General features: G+C 53.1%; 2 protein-coding genes and 3 long non-coding RNA genes across 11 annotated transcripts in view; all 5 read right to left on the minus strand.

Annotated features, from left to right (window-relative positions):
- The window catches only part of PCBP3 (poly(rC) binding protein 3), a 286,185-nt gene extending 279,906 nt beyond the window's left edge, over positions 1-6,279 (minus strand). For all 7 annotated transcript variants that reach the window (XM_077995350.1, XM_077995348.1, XM_077995353.1 and 4 more), the window contains exon 1: positions 6,093-6,279. The gene's annotated coding sequence lies outside the window, so the exon portion shown is untranslated. The remainder of the gene's footprint in view (positions 1-6,092) is intronic.
- LOC144339582 (uncharacterized) overlaps positions 1-6,279 on the minus strand; it is a 150,060-nt gene extending 143,781 nt beyond the window's left edge. Inside the window, exons 1-2 of the long non-coding RNA XR_013414755.1 lie at positions 6,107-6,279; positions 292-313 (exon numbers count right to left, since the gene is read on the minus strand). This is a non-coding gene — a long non-coding RNA (uncharacterized LOC144339582). The remainder of the gene's footprint in view (positions 1-291; positions 314-6,106) is intronic.
- A 498-nt stretch (positions 6,280-6,777) lies between these two features.
- On the minus strand, positions 6,778-8,359 carry LOC144339580 (uncharacterized). Its single transcript, XM_077995375.1, has 3 exons — positions 8,236-8,359; positions 7,881-8,001; positions 6,778-7,615 (listed from the first exon to the last, which is right to left on the minus strand). Exons 1-3 carry the CDS (start codon positions 8,357-8,359, stop codon positions 6,988-6,990), a joined length of 873 nt encoding a protein of 290 aa, XP_077851501.1. The 3' UTR covers positions 6,778-6,987.
- Positions 8,360-8,630: 271 nt separating this feature from the next.
- Positions 8,631-10,178, minus strand: LOC144339584 (uncharacterized). Its single transcript, XR_013414757.1, has 2 exons — positions 9,763-10,178; positions 8,631-9,620 (listed from the first exon to the last, which is right to left on the minus strand). It is a non-coding gene; the product is annotated as an uncharacterized LOC144339584 (long non-coding RNA).
- Positions 10,179-14,608: 4,430 nt separating this feature from the next.
- The window catches only part of LOC144339586 (uncharacterized), a 40,355-nt gene continuing 36,702 nt past the window's right edge, over positions 14,609-18,261 (minus strand). The window contains exons 3-5 of the long non-coding RNA XR_013414759.1: positions 17,968-18,207; positions 17,172-17,294; positions 14,609-16,408 (exon numbers count right to left, since the gene is read on the minus strand). This is a non-coding gene — a long non-coding RNA (uncharacterized LOC144339586). The remainder of the gene's footprint in view (positions 16,409-17,171; positions 17,295-17,967; positions 18,208-18,261) is intronic.

Raw genomic sequence — 18,261 nt, forward strand, 5'->3', positions numbered from 1 at the left:
TCCCAGGAAATCAATGATGACTTAAATTAAAAGAATAAAATATTTCATCTCAATCACAAGTTTTAAGAAAAGCATAAAATTATCTAAATAAGTACACTGTATAGAAAGCCATTTGAGAAAAATCAAAATCTATTCATGATTTTTTAAAAAAGCTTTTATTAAACTACTAGTAAATGTGATCATCCTTAACCTAATAAAGGAATCTACCAAGAAAAAAAAAATAACAAAGTTCACAATTAAGTCTTTCACAGCATTTCTTTTAAATGAAAAACAATATAAGGATAATCTTACCACAATCTCCATGCAACTTTCTCTAGCGGTCCAAGCAAAGGAAAAAAGACAAAAAAAAAAAAAAAAAAGCTCAATAAAAGATTTAAGAACTAGGGAGAAAGAAATTAAGTTATCATTAGGTACATAAAGAAACCAGAAACTGATCCACGCATTTGTGAAATCTGATGTGTTTCAAAGGTACCACTGCAGATCACTGGGGAAAGGACTGTACTCAATAAACAATGCTGATACAATTGGTTATCAATTTGGAAAAAAATTAAAATTGGATCTCTAGCTCATACCCCACACAAAAATAAGTTCCAAGTAGACTATAAAAAGCAAATATTTAAATATTTTTTAAAGAGGAGGATCTATTATGACTGATATAGTTTAGCTGTGTTCCCACCCAAATTTCATCTTTAATTCCCATGTGTTATGGGAGGGACCCAATAAGCAGGTAATTGAATCATGGGGGCAGGTCTTTCCCATGCTGTTCTTGTGATAGCAAGTAAGTCTCACGAGATCTAATGGTTTTAAAAAGGGGAGTTTCCCTGCACAAGCTCTCTCTTCTGTTGCCTGCTGCCATGTGAGATGTACCTTTCATCATCATCACCTTCCACCATCATTGTGAGGCCTCCCCAGCCACGTGGAACTGTAAGTTCATCAAATCTCTTTCTTTTGTAAATTGCCCAGTCTCGGATATGTCTTTATCAGCAGCATGAAAATGGACTAATACAATGACCTTGGAGTAACACAAGATTTCTTAAATCAGACTTAATCACCATAAACCATAAGGAAAAGATTGATAAATCTGACTACATTAAAACTGAACATCTGTTCATCAAAACAGCATATTTAAAAGGATAAAGAACAGGATACAAATATAATCTAGAATATGTAAAAGAACTTCTAAAAAGCTATAGAAAGGATAATCCAGACAATAAATGGATAAACAATATAAGAATACAATTTTTAGAGGAAGTTCAAGTAGCCAAAGTATGGGTGGAAAATCCTCAAACTCACTAGCCAAGGAAATGCTAATTAAAACAGTAAGATATTTAATATTTACTCAATTGACAACAATTAAAACATCTGAAGATACAAAGGATTAGTGAGGATGTAAAGAAACTAACCTCCGGAAAGTAATCTGACAACAACTATGAGGTTGGAATTGGGCCTAGCCTGTGACAACACAATCTCAGTGGTAAGTATATACCTGGTCTACTCTTTCCCACGTGTCCAACACAGAGGAAAGATGACCCAGTGGGACATGGCAATTGGGAAGGGTAGAGGCTGTGGAAGCTGCTCAGAGAGACTGTAAGTGGGATCTGGGCCAAATAAGACAATATCAGATGCCAGTCTTGCCTAGGAGGTGAAATAGAGAATAGAACTATGCTTCTCTGGAGTGAATTCTCCCCAAGTGGCAGCTCCATCATTTTATCTTCTAAAACCAATCTAATCATGTTATTTCCTCCTTAATTTTGTCAGCTAAGACTGCCAAATGAAGAGCCCCAGCTTGTATCAGTTTCTTACTGCTGTTGGAACAAACTTCCAGACACTTAGTGTTTTAATACAACAAACATTTACCTTACAGTTCTGGAGGTCACAAGTCAGACAAGGGTCTCACTGGGCTAGAAATCTAGGACTGCATTCCTTTCCCAAGTCTCTAGGGGAGAGAATCCCTTTTCTTGCCTTTTCCAAAGGCTTCCCACATTCCTTGACTAGTGCACACTTCCATCCTCAAAGCCAGCAATGGCAGTTAGAGTCTTTCTCACTTCACATCACTCTGACACTATTCTGCCTCTCTCTTCCACTTTTAAGAACCCTTGTGATTACTCAGAGCCCACCCAGATAATCCAGGATAATCTCCCTATTTTAAAATCAGCTGATTAGCAACCTCATTCCATCTGCTGCCTTAACTCCCCTGCCATGTAACATAACATAGTCCTGAGTTTAGGATGTGGACAGCTTTGTGAGCCATTATTCTACCTACCATGCAACTCCTCCTCCACTTTCGCCCCCCTCCATCTCCAACAGAGTTCCAACCATTTCACAATGCCCCTAACACTTCCAGCAGGGTCCCAACTCCTTTACTATGCTTCCGTACCTCCAGCCTCCACACCACTACGCACTCTGTACTCCGGTTATTCCAACCTTCCAATCTTTTTCTAATAAATGTATACCCAATCCACGCCCAATTATAACTCATGCCCTAGGGCCCAGCCCAAAGACCACCTCCTCTCTAAAGCTTTCCCTGATTCTCGGCCCAAATGAATCGCCCCTCAACACATTTGCCTGGCTTTCTATGTATCCCAACTGCAGCACTGACTATGGCCCCCTGTAATTATATGTTTACATGTTCCTTCCTCAATCTGAACTGGTAAGCCCTTCAATAAGAACTCTGTCTCATTCCCCCATGGGTTCCCAGGTCATAGCATAGGAAATGGCAAAGAGTAGGCAATCAGGGAGTATTTCTGAAGCTTGGATGAGGCAGAAGGAAGTTTTCCTGAGTTTCTGTCAACAAAAGAGATGTCAAAAACTAACCTGGGTTAAGTGTACAACAAATGGGGCCAAAGCATTAGTTCAGATGATTGTAACAAAAAGCACCTCAACAATCCACTGCTTAGCTTGATATACAATTTACTACCATGTGCAACAATCTCTGTACCACAAGTGATATCTATCATTTTTTTTTTACTGCTAACCTGTGGGGCAATTCTAAAGTAACTGACAAAATTAACTTCAAGAGAAAGAAAAGACTCATGTAAAATGATTTACAAAAATGTCCTCAACATTAGAGAAAAGAGAGTAGATATGGGTCTAACACAACAGGAATGCCTGACAACCACTCACTAGCCCAACACCTAAACAGATCCCTTCATCAGGAAAGGCTGAGAACCAACATGCTGGAGAATGCAAAACATGCTACAGTCAACCCTTTTGGGAACAAGTTGCCCCTACATAAAGATATGCCTACAGATGTATTGTCTGTATTGTAATAAAGGTGCTATGGCTGGAATATCCCCTCCAAAACTTATGCTGAAACATAATCCTCAATGCAGCAGTATTGAGAGGTGAGGCCTTTAAGAGGTGATTGGATCAAGAGGGCTCTGCCCTCATAAAATGGATTAATCCATTCAAGGGTTAATGGATTAGTGGGTTGTCATGTGAGATGGAGCTAGTGGCTTTGGCCCCTGGACCTTAGACTTCTCAGCCTCCATGACTATAAGAAATAAATTCCTTTTCTTTGTAAATTACCTAGTTTCAGGTATTCTGTTATAAGCAAAACAAAACAGACTAAAACAAACTAGTACTTTCTTAAAAGAATGGTTGTTAAGAAAACACGGTTTCATTTAATGTCAGTGATTTGTTACTTGATGCCCACACTCAAGCAACAAAACTCCCACCTAGAGAGACGGTGAAGACTAAGCAAAGGAAACGGAATGCTGTAGCATAACTATCCTCCTTAAAAAGAAGAATAAAATGGCTTAAGTGTTTTGAAGACATGCCCCCATTCAACAGAATTTCCCTGATCAAATTTTATTTAATCATATGAATCCTGAAATTAATTTCAAAGTACGCTGGAAAGGAAGTTTGAGCCCCCCGCCCCACGCAAAACACACCCACACACACGCACAGCCCCACACACAGCGAAACAGGTGACACGGATTCAGCACCATGGACAGCGGGCCCATGACGCCTTGCCTGTGAGAGTCACTGCCACCAGAGATGAGAGCTAAGACATCAGAGCTGCCCCAAAATCTACAGCATTTATTCTAATGTTTAAGTTGGGGCAATTCCAATACATGAGCAAGTACTGTCCTTGGTTATGGCCCAAAGCACAGCCTTCTTCACTGAGAGGATACACAACTTACATCTACTAAAATCTGCTTCAGTGATCACCTTTACAATAAAGCCCTGAGACTTTTGTAAAAACAGAAATGATTCTGCCATTGACACAGGAACTGAAATAATCAAAACTGATACACAGAATCCAAATTTGAATGGCTAGGTTGGTTCAAGAAGCTCATTGAGACTTTTTCAAATTTATAAATGCAGCATGCTCTCAGCCTCCCTCAGAACAATAGGGTAAAGGACAGCTTCTTCAAAACAGCTAACAATATATAACCATGTGTTGAATTTTTTCTCACAAATAACTAAAAATGTAACCACAAAGCTGTGTGGATTTTCCCCCACCTTGAGTATTATAAAGGTATCTGGGAAAGAGATGTTTCGAGGTCCAATATCACCGCTAATCAGCAGCACCTGTGGCAATACCAGCCAAAAAGCACTGAATTCTAGAGAGTCCATTTTTTTTCAGTTATAAAGACCCCATTTACCATCAAAACTTTTTCAAAACCTTATAATATTGAGTATCAACTAAGAAAATACGTGAAGCTATGTAAGTTCTAAAACATTTGTAATGAACTTGCACTGTATAAACAACAGCATCTACACACAAGCAAAAAAAAATACTACTCGAAAGTGAGACATCAGTTAGTCGGTCACTGCACTTGTGTGTTAAGGCCCCATGTTTTCTGATGGATCTCCAAGTCTGAAAACACCAGAACTATTTCTGCTTCTCTCATGTGAGGATCAATCAGGTCATTTCAGATCTTGCCAATGATCCCTTCAGAGTGCCACTGTTCTACAAACACTCCTTCTGGGGCTAAAATAAGTATCTCTGACATGCTTTAAGATGATGAATTGTTCCTGAATATGAAGAGACTGGGAGTTAGTTCTCTTAAATAGGGAAGCACCCTTGCACACTCCTTTGGGATCCACATCTGAGAAAGTCCAAAGAAAAGAAAAAGGGCAACAGTGTGCCCCTCAAAGTGAGTTCAATTTCGGAGGAATGTGTGAGGGCCTCTGCCAGGGAAATATTTTTGAAATGGGGGGAGTCTGTAAGTTACCCAGTCAAATCTCTAAAGGCCTCTCCGCAAGGCCCTGCTGCCCAAGATTCCTTCTGGTGAATCTCAAACTCTACAAACACTCAACAACTAAGAGTGCTATGGGCTCACATAGAGGGCTAACAAGACCTGCAGATCCAGGCTGCTCTGAAGGACGGTGGAAGATAATCAACCCCGAGCCACGAGATTGAGGACCCGACTTTTGGTTAACTTTCAAATTTCTTAGGCCAGTATTTCAGAGTAGGGGGAGGGGATACTGGAAAACACCACCAGGCAAAAAGAAAAAACAAACTCTTTCGCAAAACAAGACTTCCAATTAGAACACGTGTGGGGACAATAAGAAACACGTTCTAACCACCCTCCAAATTAAAACAAAACAGCTACCAACAAGAGGGACCTGCGCGCGCCCCACCGCCCGCGCGCGGCTCTCCGTAGGGTCACCGAGGGGTGAGGCCGCGCTCTCCCGGCGGCCGTCCAGGGGGAGGAGTCCCTGCGCCGCGCCCCGCCGCCCTCCAGCCGCCGCGGCCGCTCCGGGGTGCTCCCCAGATCTCTTCTCAATCAAGAGGTGAAATTTGTGCCGTTTTGAAACTGAAGCCTCAAGTAGTCCAGACGTTTTCTGACCCACGTCCGAGGCGCTCTCGGCTTCCCGCCGCAACTTCCGAATTTGGGGAAGGGGCGGAGGCGGGCGGGCCAGGCCTGGCGACCGCACCTTGAGGGAGCGCGGGTCCCCTCGCTGCCCCGGGCCGCCGCAGGCGCCGGCGGCGGTCGGGGACGGCTCTACCCAGCCCGGGACCCCCGCCCGCCCCGGCTCGGGCGAAGTTTGCCGCGGCCCGGGGTCGCCCCGCCACTCGGCCTCCGTCGGGGACTCGGTCCCCGTAACCCGCAAGGGCGCCCGACCCCGACCCCGCCCGCCATCGCTCACTCACCTGCCCTGCGCCGGACGGCGAGCCCGCGGGCCGGCGGGGAGAGGCCGGGAGGCCCGGGCGGGATCGGGGCGGGGTCGGGGCGAGGCGGGCGAGGCGGGCGAGGCGGGTGAGAAGGCGGCGGCGGAGCCTAAGTCGGCCGAGGCGGCGGCGACCGCGGCTGAGGCGGCTGAGGCGGCTGAGGCGGCGGTCGCGGCTTCAGGCGCTTCAGCCGGAGCGCTGCGCGCGGCGCGGGCCCGCCCCTCTGCGCCGCTAACCAATCTAGCGCCGGGCGCCACCGCCGGCCCCGCCCCCGCCTAAGGGCAGGCTCGCGAAAGCGGGCGCCGCGGGCCAATCAAACGGCGGAACATCGACCGGCACGGCCAATCCGAGCCCGGGAAGTTCTCTGGAAAAAGCCAACTCGAGTCAAAGGGGCGGGGGTGGGGCCGCGGGCGGGGCGGGGACTAGGCCCAAAGACGCGCAGGGCGGGGCCGAGTATTGGGCGAGGAGGAGGCGGGGCCTCGAAAGGGCGTGCTAGTCACTAGTAGTGGGCGGGGTCGTAAGCGGGACATTGAGCGGGCGGGGCAAGAATCGGGACGGGGCCCTAATGAAGTGAAGCGGGGTGGGCACGGGCAGTAGGAGGGGCGGGTCATCATTTGGGGCGGGGCAGGGGCGGGGCAGGGGCGGGGCTGAGTTCGAGGAGCCAGGCCGGGACGAGGCCTAAGTCGGGGCTGGCGGGAGACGGGCAAGAGCAGTGGACGGGGTTCGGGGTTGGGGGATTCCTGTCCTTGACGGGGCGGGGCCCAGGCTGGGGGCGGGCCTGTGGTGGGCGGGGCCACGGATGGGCGGGGCGAGCCATGGTAGGCGGGCCAGGCCTGTGGTGGGCGGGGCAGGCCTGTGGTGAGCTAGACCTTGGTGGACGGGGCGGGTCTGTGGTGGACGGGGAGGGCCCGTGGTGGGCGGGGGCGGGCCCGTGGTGGGCGGGCCGGACTGGACGCGGGTGGCCGTTGAATTCCCGGCCCGGCCGCAGCTCCGAGGGTATCCCTGCAGCACCCGCTTCCCGTTCCCTGCGGGCCTGAGGCTGGGGCCGCAACGCCCGGCGGGCAGGGGCTCCGAGCGCCCCGTGAAGGGCGGGTCCTCTCGGGCTGGGCCCAGACACCGCCCGCCCCACGTTGGTCCCGCGGCCCCGTCCCCTCCGCCCGCCCGGCGTTCGCGTGCCCTGGCCTGGGGCGGGGCGTTGCCGGGCCCCGCGGGCTGCGGGCGAGGCCGCCCTTTCTCTGGGCTGGCTCCGGGCTGTTCTGCTCCGCGCGGTTTTCCCGGTACTTCCCGCGGAGCCCGCCTCGTTGTGCGTCCCCGCCCGGGCGTTTCTTCCGCGGCGCTGATCGCCCGCCCCGGCCTCGGGCAAGGGCAGCTGGACGCCCCCCGGACCAGGGCGCTGGGGCCGAGATGCGTCCTCCGCAGTCGCCGCGCCTGGGCCCGTTTCCCCGCGGGTCCTCGCCGGGGTGGGGGACGCCTCTGGGCGTCCGTGGGGATCTGGGGTGGGGGGCAGCAGAGCAGGAGGTGGGGGGCTGAGCCGGAGAAACGTCCTCGCCCCGCCCGGGACCTCGGACACCCCAGAACCTCAAGCCGGCAGCCAGCGGCAGGAATCGCGCCCCAAAGCCCGGGGTCCGCGCCCGTCCGCCTGCCGCGAGCGCCAGGGGCTGCCGGGTCACCGGATGCGGCCTCGAGGCAACGTCACAGGCCCCACGCACCCCCGGAGCTGGCGCGGGGACAGGGGTTCGGGATGGACGGAACCCACCTAGGGAACGCTCCGGCCGTCCACGCCAGGCGCAGGGCGGCCGTCAGCTGGGGTTGGAGGTGGGTCAGGAAGAGATGTGTCCTTTTGTCTCCAAATGTCGCTTGTGTCATTAAAAGAAAACCTTAAAATAGAGAAAAAAAAAAAAAAAAAAGCCTGGGCTGGCAAGGAGGAGGGGCCGTCCGCGAGCTACGGAGGCCGAGTCCGCGGGGAAGGGAAAGTGGAGCGGGGGGCACTTGGCGAACCCGTGCTTTGGACGGGCCTGGCGGTTTTGGGGAGAATGAGAATGGAGGAGAGGGAGGCCGAGGCCCGCAGCCTGGTGGGAATGCTGAGAAGGACGCTGTGGGCAGGACCTTACTGGAAATGAACCAGAAGGGATGGTGGGCTGGGTGCGGTGGCTTGCCCCTTAATCCCAGCGCTTTGGGAGGCCGAGGCAGGAGGATCGCTTGAGCCCAGAAGTTGGAGACCTGCCTGGGAAACATCGTGAGACTCTGTGTTTTTAAAAAAGGAGGAGGAGAAGGGATACTGGGCAGCCTCAGCCTCACCTGGACTCTACGGGCAGGGGGCTGGAGGGACCGAGGGCTGCTGTGCTGGAGGCTGGAGCCGGCGCCAGGGTCTGGGCAGAGCGCTGTCAGCGCCCCCAGATTACAGGCTGCCAGCCTCCCACATCCCGGTCCTCTGCAGGAGCCTGCGGCCTCAGCTGCCTGCCCCGCCGGCTGAAAGACACAGTTAGTCATTAGGAAAGTAATGATAGTGTTTTCAGGGCAGCGTGTTGGACCCTAACGACTTTCTATTATTTCCAGTTCCTGCCAACCCTGCGAAGAAAAAAGCAGCTCATCTCTCACGCCCCGCCCCTTGACACGAGCTGATCCGGCCTCGTTCTGGGTTCTCCCGGAGCCTGCAGGGCAGCCCCGCCCCAGGTGGCAGCAGCTGGGCCTGCAGCGTGTCCCTCAGGGTGCCTGGCCTCCAGGTCCAGAGTTTCCTGCGTCCCTGAGCTCGGAGTGCGCTGTCTCCACCCTCTCATGGTCGTCAGGGTGCTAGTCCCGGCAGAAGTGCACCCAGGGGTTCGCATTTATAAATAACTCCAGGGTGTCTTGCTGTGAGTATGGAAATCGGGAAGGCAGGTTATCATCTGCTTGGAATGATGTCAGATCCAGCCCCAGGAAGTCTCCCAGCACCCAGCCTTCGTGGGCTGGGACATCTAGAGGGGTAACGGCGGGGGCCTTCTGTAGCTCCACATTAGCCGGCTAAAGTTTGGGGAAAGCAGTTACACACAGAAAGCAATCACGGTGGTAATTAGCGTCAAAATCCTGCGAGATGTTTAGGCCTCCCAGGAGCCCTGGAGAAGCCCAGTCCTTCCACACAACCCCAGCACTCCTAGTGGCAGGGCCTCCATCCCCCTGCTGGGGAGGGAGATGGGAGTCTGGGTGGAGTGTGTGGTCTCTGTGGCCTTCAGCAGGACTGCACTTCAGGCTGAGCCTTTCCTCGGGGAGAATTCACACCTTTACCTCAGCCTGCAACCCCAGAACACGTTACCTAGGGGCAAGTGAATACTTTGCCCTCCTGTCCTCTTCACAAAGCACTGGGGCACAAGCCCCTCTTCCAGGGACCAGCAGCACCCAGCCCCTGCTTCCCCAGGCTCCTGCCCTGCACAGGGACCGCTGCCACTGCCCACCAAAAGCCGCTGCGGGGGGTGGGGCTGGCTCAGCTGCGCTCACAGAGGATCCTCTGATGGCCAAAGTGCTGGAGTGGAAATCAGAGACCAAGAAGCCAATTCTTGTGCCAGCTGCCCTGGTTAGGGAAATACAGAAACTAAAAATACTTCCCACTTCCGCTTCCTCCTTTTTATATCAGCCTCATCATAAATGCACCTGACCTAACTTACCTGGTGCCGTGGTGTTTGTACTTGGATTAGATGAAGCAGCTCAGGGGTCCCCTCGTGCCCTCTCCTCTGTCCCCCTGCTGAAGAGGCAGCTCCCACATGCGGCACTGCCTGACTGGCTGCTGGCCCTGGGCCTGGGACACCTGCAGATAGACAGCAAGCCATGGCCAGCAGGCTCGCAAGGTGCCCCCAGCTTGGGTGATGGTGACACCCAGAACAGGGCACTTCCTGGAAGTGTGCTCTGGAAGGGCAGCGGGCACGGGTGGAGCATTGGAAAGAGACACCCAGGACAGGCGGAGAGAGGCATCCGGCATAGGTGGGGCTGCAGCCACCTCTCCTCTTCAGGGCTGGCAAGGTAACCCTTGCCCTGTGCCCCACAGCTGCCCTGCTTTCCAGGCGTCTCCCAGAAGCACACTCCGCACTGCTTCTGCATCCTGGCCACTCCCTCAGTGCCCAACCCCCTTCCCCAGCGCAGAGTGAACACAGAGAGGATGGGGAGTGCCTGCTCTGCCAACGTGAAGGGCTGGCAGTGACACCTGTCCCTATCATAGGCACAAAAAGTTATCCATGTTGGTAAGTTGGATTCAAGCCATGCATGGGAGCAGATGGCTCTGCCCCGAAGGGTAAAACATCGTGGAAGTGATTTGGAGCCTCACACAGAGCAGCCCATCAGCTTCTCTGGCGGCGTGCCCTGGTTTTAGCAGAAAATAATCACAGGGTCTCTAATATCTGGCTGTGGAGAAACTTGGCCCTCATCATGCCTAATGGACAAGGGGTGGGCCCTGTGTCCTCTCAGCCCTTCACGGTAAGAAGCAAATGAATCCTTGGCCTGCCCCCCTCAGACGGGCATCTCCGCAACTGGGATAGACATCTCAGGCCCTGCAGCCCATGAGTCACTGCTGACAGAGAGAGAGAGAGGGAGGAAAGAGCTCCTGCTGCCACCCTGGTGCCCTTGGGTGCTTCTCAGCCCTGGGGAGCAGTCCTCCCCTGCCCTGGGCCCCTCCCCCACTGCACGCAGAGCACTCCCCCCGGTCTTTTTTATGTGCAAGGTTTCTTATATTTTGCATAAAGAAGAAATGCACATACATCACACATGCACCAGAAACGTCACGGGTCATCCAGACCTTCCTTTTATTTTGGGAAGACTTTCAGCTCAGAGGCAGCCAGAACTCCGCCCCTTCTCTGTGTGCCTCAACGGGCTCCATTAAGACTCTAAAATTAGAACAACTCTTTGTTTTGGTGCCGAGCTACCACGTCACTCCCACCCTCCCTCCAACCTCTGCTGGGTTCTCAGGAAGAGACTGGAGGGGAAACGCAAAGCTTCCAAATCCCGCACAGAAAGTCCACCAGCTGCTGGGCAGACCAGCATGGGTGGGGTGTGCTGCAGACGCCCTTGCTTTGCCTACCGACGAGTAACACCTTAAAACTGACTTTTATATCCATTTGCAGCTTTTTCATTACGGCCACCTAAAACCTCTCTGTTGACATCAGTAATCCTCTGTAATGTTTGTAGAGATGTATTTAAACACGTGGAGCTGCTCAGCAGAGTATTCCTGTAAGAGAAAGAGGGTGGTGGGACAGGCTTGGCCCAGCCCCCCAAGCCTTTATTTACTTAGGACCCCAAATTTCTTGGTGTCCCACCTCTGCCACAGTTTAGCAAGTGCCTGCCTTCCTACTTTACTGGACTGAAAAATAAATACCAATGCATTTAGTCTCCTTGCAACCAACGACCTCTGGTAAGTGTTTTATGGTGAAAATTCAAGAACATAAATCATGAGAAATATACCATTAAAATGTAAATTAAGGGGACAAAACCCTCCACTGTAGCTGGAGTCACAAATGGGGAACATAGGAACTTAGTCTGGCTCACAAAGGATTCTTTTTAGCCCCCTCTCTCCCAATTGCCACCCCCCAGACCACCTAGGACTAGGCCAGTCTCTGTGTTTATGGTACCTGGGGAGCCTAGGAGTTTGCAAACCTAGGAACAAAGGCTGGGCAACAAAGCTAAGGTCAGGAGGTCTTGTGTGTGCTGCCCTCTGGCCTCCCGGGTGAATGAGTCGGAAACCCCACACCCAGAGAACAGGATGCGCCCAGCAGGTGGGTTGCCACGGCAGGTTCCCTTCCTCCCTGCCTGACATCCAGATGATGGGGCCTCCTGGAAATGCACAGATATGACTCACATCTGTTGGCATCCCAAGCTCCGACCGCACCGGTCTCTCCTTTCCCCTCCGCGTTGCGGGTCCCTGCTTAAATGCTGAAGGGGCAGATGGAGGTGGAGGTGGAGGAGCCTGCTGGTCCACTCCCAAGTCCCGGGGTCAGCCATCATGGAGAGCCAGGGGCGCTCCAGGCCGCTCCAGCTGGGGAGGCTCCTTGGGGTCCACCCCACCGCATGCCCCGGCTGCCCCACTAACCACCAGCTCTATGGCCACTGTATCAGCAGCCCTGGCCCACACAGACTCTCTCCTGGAGCTCAGCAGGTCTACCCTTGCCTACCTCTGGCCTAAAGGCCCCCAAAGGAGCTGGTGGCACTCACTGTGCTGGTGTGGACACTACACGGAGGGTGCTTGTCAGCTGCTCAAAGAGGGCCTGACAGACAGCAGCTTCAACTCCACCCCAGCAGGCTCCACAGCTGCACCCACGCACGACGCTACTGCTGTTCCTTCTCTCTCTGGTGGCTGACCCTCTGCAGCAGGCAGAGCACGCTGTGCTGATCCTGGGAGCAGTCCCGTCCAAACCACTGTGGAGCTGCAGCACGGCCGGCACCGCGGTCCCGGGCTACTGGACACATGGAGTGGCAGGGCGCTGAGCTCCCCAGCACAGACTGCAGGTGCAGAACGGCGCCAAGGATGGGAATGCTCCCGGCTGGAGAAGTTGTGCCCGGTCACCAGCATGCCCACGGCCCTGTGCCTGGCAGCCCTTTGGGAGGACTGCAAGGAGGCAGCGTGAACGCAGGGAAGAGGGCTGGAGCCAGGTCGCCACTTCGTGTACGGGGGCCCAGGGGAGAGCAGTCCCTGCTGGCTGCCTGGCGCCAAGCTGAGAGCAGAAATGCACAGCCCTCCCCCAAACACATGCACACCACACACATCACACACATACACATATCACACACACCACACCACACATCACACACATACACATATCACACACACCACACCACACATCACACACATACACATATCACACACACCACACCACACACACATCACACACATACAAATATCACACACACCACCCCACACACATCACACACATACACATATCACACACACCACCCCACACACATCACACATACACATATCACACACACCACACACATACACATATCACACACACACCACAAACATCACACACATACACATATCACACACACCACACCACACACACATCACACACAAATATCACACACACCACACATCACACACACATATCACACACACCACACACACATCACACACATACAAATATCACACACACCACACCACACACATCACACACATACAAATATCACACACACCACCCCACATACACATCACACACATATCACACACACTACACACGCACCATCACACACATCACACACATACACACCACACACACACCACCACACACACATCACTCACATACACATATCACACACACACCACACACATCACACACATTCACACACCACATACACATCACACACATTCACACATCACATACACACCACACCACACACATCACACACATTCACACACCACATGCACACACCACATACACATCACACATATGCACACCACACACACATCACACATATACATGTAGCACATGTATGCACACTACATATAAACATATACACATCACACACATATCACACACATTCACACCCACACCACACACATCACATCCATACACATAACACACACACACATCACGCATACATACATGCATCACACACATACATATATATGTATATCACACACATATACACATCACACACATTCACATACACACACACCACACCACACACCATACCACACACATGTACAAGCGCATATCACACACACCACACACATACACGTATATCACATACTCCACACATTACATGCAAACACATCACATGCATACGCATATCACACACACACCACACACACATCACACACACACACATACTATGAATCACACACACAGACACACCACACATACACATACGCACATAACACACACACCACACACACATATCACACACATACACACCACACATCACACATACATATCAGATACAACACACACATGCATCACACACATACACACACCACACATACATCACACACAAACACATCACACATACATATCACAAACACACATCACATACATATCACAAACACATACATCACACACACACACCACACACACCACACACTCATCATACACAAACGTCACACACATACATATCACACACAACACACACATACATCACACACACACACCATACACACATACATACCACACACATATGTCACAAACACATATCACACACACCACACATGCATACACACCACACACATAGATCACATACAAACACACCTAACACACATACATATCACACACCACACACACATACATCACACACACATCACACATGTACACACTCTACACAGATTCCACAGCCTTACACATGCACACACACCCTCTGAGACCTCCAGCCTCGGAGACCCACATGCCCCAGAGAAGACTCAGCTGCATTCCCAGCCCACCGCTCCCACAGCAGCAGCCAGTTATGGCAAAACGTCTCGTCTTCTGCTAGTCCCCGCCAACAAGAGTGCTATTCTTTGAAAACAGAAAAGAAGTGAAACCTTGCAGGAAGTTCCCCAGGGATAGCACACATTTTAATGTGATTACTAATTGGCTCCAGCCCTCAAACCAGCCTCTCTTTTCAAACTAGATGGAGCTGATGTCACTGCTTTGGTGGGAAGGGGACGTGGTGGGAAGGAGGCAGGAAACCAGCCTCAAGGAGCCCGACAGCAGCTGCCGCAGCAGATGTAGGGTCTCACCTGGGGCAGATCCGCCCAGCCTCTGGCCCAGGAAGGTAGCTATGGAGTGGTACCCATGTTCACCTCAATCTCCACCAGCACGGGGACCAGAAGCACTGCACCGGCGTGGCTGGAACAGCAGCACAGGCTCCCAACCCCACACTGCTCTCGGACTACTGAGGGTGTAGTGCACAGGGCCTTGAGTGCTGGGGGCTGCTGTATTGCTGCATCCTAACCGGGCCTGGTGAGTAGAACACAGGGGTGCCCTGCCGGCCCTAGGAGCTAAACGCTGCGGTGCCCTGCCCACCCTAGGAGCTGAACACCATGGTGCCCTGGCCGCCCTAGAAGCAAAACACGGCAGTGCCCTATCTGCCCTAGGAAACACCTGTGCACGGGACACTGGGAGCCAACCCAGGAAGACTTAGGGGCCTACCCAGGAGTGAAGACGTGGGGGATCTAGTGACTCGGGGCATGCCAGGATATGTCTTCTAGGTAAATGGCAAGTTGTTGCACCTTGAATCTTCTTCCTTTAAGGAGGCGGCACCGGCTTTGGTGGGCCTCTGTAGATTTCAGAGATAGCGTATGCCACAATTGGAATGAGTTCCAGCCCACCTAGTATCAGAGCCAGGAAGTGCCTGTTTCCAGTGGGACCCAGAGCAAGGGAAGGCTCCGCATCAGGTCCAGGCCACAGTGCAAGCTGTTGAGCCACTTGTTCTGTGGGATCGGCAGAGTCAATGGTTCTGGAAGTTCCTCTGGAGAGAACAGTATGGCAGTGTTTCTGGTGAATCCTGATACGACAGTCACAGAACATCCCTTGGAGTTCTCAAGCAAGGCCGTGCCTTCAGTGCCAAAGAGCTACCCTCCATTTCAAAAGCAACTGGGCACGCTTGGCGTTAGCAGAGGCTGACTACACAACTCACAGTCAAGTGACTGTGTGAGCAGAGCTGCCGTGCTAGCTATCATCAGCGCACCGAGCCACAGGAGGGCGAGTGCAGGGACAGCCCAGCACACGACGGAAACAGTCTGAGCAGGTTCAGAAGGCACAGGTGAGTTTCAGGTGCTGCGGAGTCCGTGCTGCCTGCCTCCATGCACCGTTACTCTTCCTCTGCTTACAGCCGCACTCTCGCGGGGGTTCCCTGTGGTAACTGACAGAGGAAGATGGAAACATTAACACACACCGAACACCGTGGAGATTGGGGTTGGGGGGCCACACTCTGAACTCACGGAGATGGGGAGTGGGCAGGCTCCGAACACCGTGGAGATTGGGGTTGGGGGGGCCACACTCTGAACACATGGAGATGGGGAGTGGGCAGGCTCCGAACACCGTGGAGATTGGGGTTGGGGGGGCCACGCTCTGAACACACGGAGATGGGGAGTGGGCAGGCTCTGAACACCGTGGAGATCGAGGCTTGCTTCTGCACCACAGGGCCAACGAGGGGAATGCCTCTGGAGGAATTGCACAGAAACACAGATGCAGCAGCACAAAATGTTAGTTCCAGCCGGGCATGGAGGCTGCCACCCGACGACCCCTCTGGGTGCGGGAAGTCCTCCTGGTGAGAGCTGTGCACACAGCACTCAGAGTTCCAGTTCTGTGGAACGAATGCTAAACACCGGATGGCAGGTACCTTCACCGGCTCCTGGGCAAGCAAACCAAAAGGAGCAAGATCAGAACATGGGAAATAATAGATGTCAGGGAAGAGGCAGGCAGGTGGTCCTACAAAAGAGGGCCCCACACGCGGAGGCATTTGTGTCTTACATTAACACACACTAGGAAGCATCTCCTGCAGAGAACGCAATAGGCCACCAGGCTGACTGGATGGTCGGACAGTGGCCACGAGCCAACCTGTGCCATCCGCCAACTGAGCCAGGAACAGAGCACACAAGAGAGAAAGGCTGAAAGCTTGGCCTGGGGCCAGCAGCGTGGGTCTCCTCAAGGCTGGCTTGCCAGAGCATGGACTAGCACGGTTTGTGACCTGGAGCCCTGCTCTTGGGGAAAACCCGTCAGCCTCGTGGAGGCAAACCGATGACCTCAAACTCCTCTCGCCTTGGAGGAGAGGGCAACTCATCCTTACAGAACTTGACCGACACTCAGGGTGTGGGGCTGCCTTCCCACCCTTTCTGTGTCTTCCAGCTCCCCTGGCAGTGGCTTTCAGAATTTGAACCCCATTGACTTGCTGACATAGAAGATTAAAGATGCTCACAAATTCCTTGACAGCCCCCCCATCAAAAGGTGAAACCTGTGCTCCTTGTGTTTGAAAGTGGGTGGGTTCTTTAGCCAATACAGTATGGTAGAAGCAATGCTGTGCCATTTCCAGGGTTGACCTTCAAATTCTTCCCTCTGGGATTGCTCGCTCTGGGAAAAGCCAGCCAGCACACAGGATCCAGCTGCGCTGGGCTTACCATGCCGGGAGGAAACCCCAGCTGGACGGACGGAGGGGCTTCATAGAAGGAGAGATCCCTGCAGCAGACACAGTGTCCCAGTGAAGAAGCTTTCAGATGATTCCAGCCTCAGCCGCCATCTGACTGCACCATGTGAAGGAACAGAGTGAGAACAGAACACCCAGCTGAGCCTGTCGGCCCTCAGCACAGTGAGAGATAGCACATCGGGGTTTCAGGCCACTAAGTTCGTAGGTGGCTCCTTACGCTGCATTAGACATTTACGACAGTGTTTCACACAGCACCTGCCTCGCACCCAGAGACCTCTTCCAAGTAAAGAAGGTCTGATGACGGGCATGTGACCATGGAATTCACTGGCGTTACCACAGACCCATCACCCAGAAGCAGCCGGCCTACAACAAGTGAAGGGAGACTTGCGAATGGCCCAGCGTGGGTGGCAGCTCTGAGACAGCCTGGGCCTGTCTGGCCCAGGAACTGCACTCCAGGACGTAGGATCCGTGCTGAGCCCACGGCCAGGAAATGATCCCGTGTCCTTGGAATCTTGCATACAAAGCTCCAGAGACCCCAGGGAGGGAAGCCAGATCGGCCCCTCCCCGGCACACACGGTGAACGGCTCGCACGACTGTGCTTCCTGGGGCTGAAATCTGAGGCTCTCTTGGACTGGAACCCTTGACACCCTGGTTGAGAGGAGGCTCCTGCCAGAGTACACAGGTTGCCTCAAGACTGGAAGCCATGACCACCATTTGGCCACTGTGGCCTCCTCGTGCCAGTGCGCAAGCCACACATGCACTTGCTGTACCTGTGAAGGGGTCAGGCTCTGAACATCATGGAAATCGTCGGGGTTGTGGGGTGGGTGCCAGGCTCCGAACACCGTGGAGATTGGGGTTGGGGGGGCCACACTCCGAACACATGGAGATGGGGAGTGGGCAGGCTCCGAACACCGTGGAGATTGGGGTTGGGGGGCCACACTCTGAACACACAGAGATGGGGAGTGGGCAGGCTCCGAACACCGTGGAGATTGGGGTTGGGGGGCCACACTCTGAACAGACGGAGGTGGGTAGTGGGCAGGCTCCGAACACCGTGGAGATTGGGG

Source organism: Macaca mulatta, chromosome 3, assembly GCF_049350105.2.
Source record: "Macaca mulatta isolate MMU2019108-1 chromosome 3, T2T-MMU8v2.0, whole genome shotgun sequence".
In the NCBI taxonomy this organism is placed as follows: domain Eukaryota; kingdom Metazoa; phylum Chordata; class Mammalia; order Primates; family Cercopithecidae; genus Macaca; species Macaca mulatta.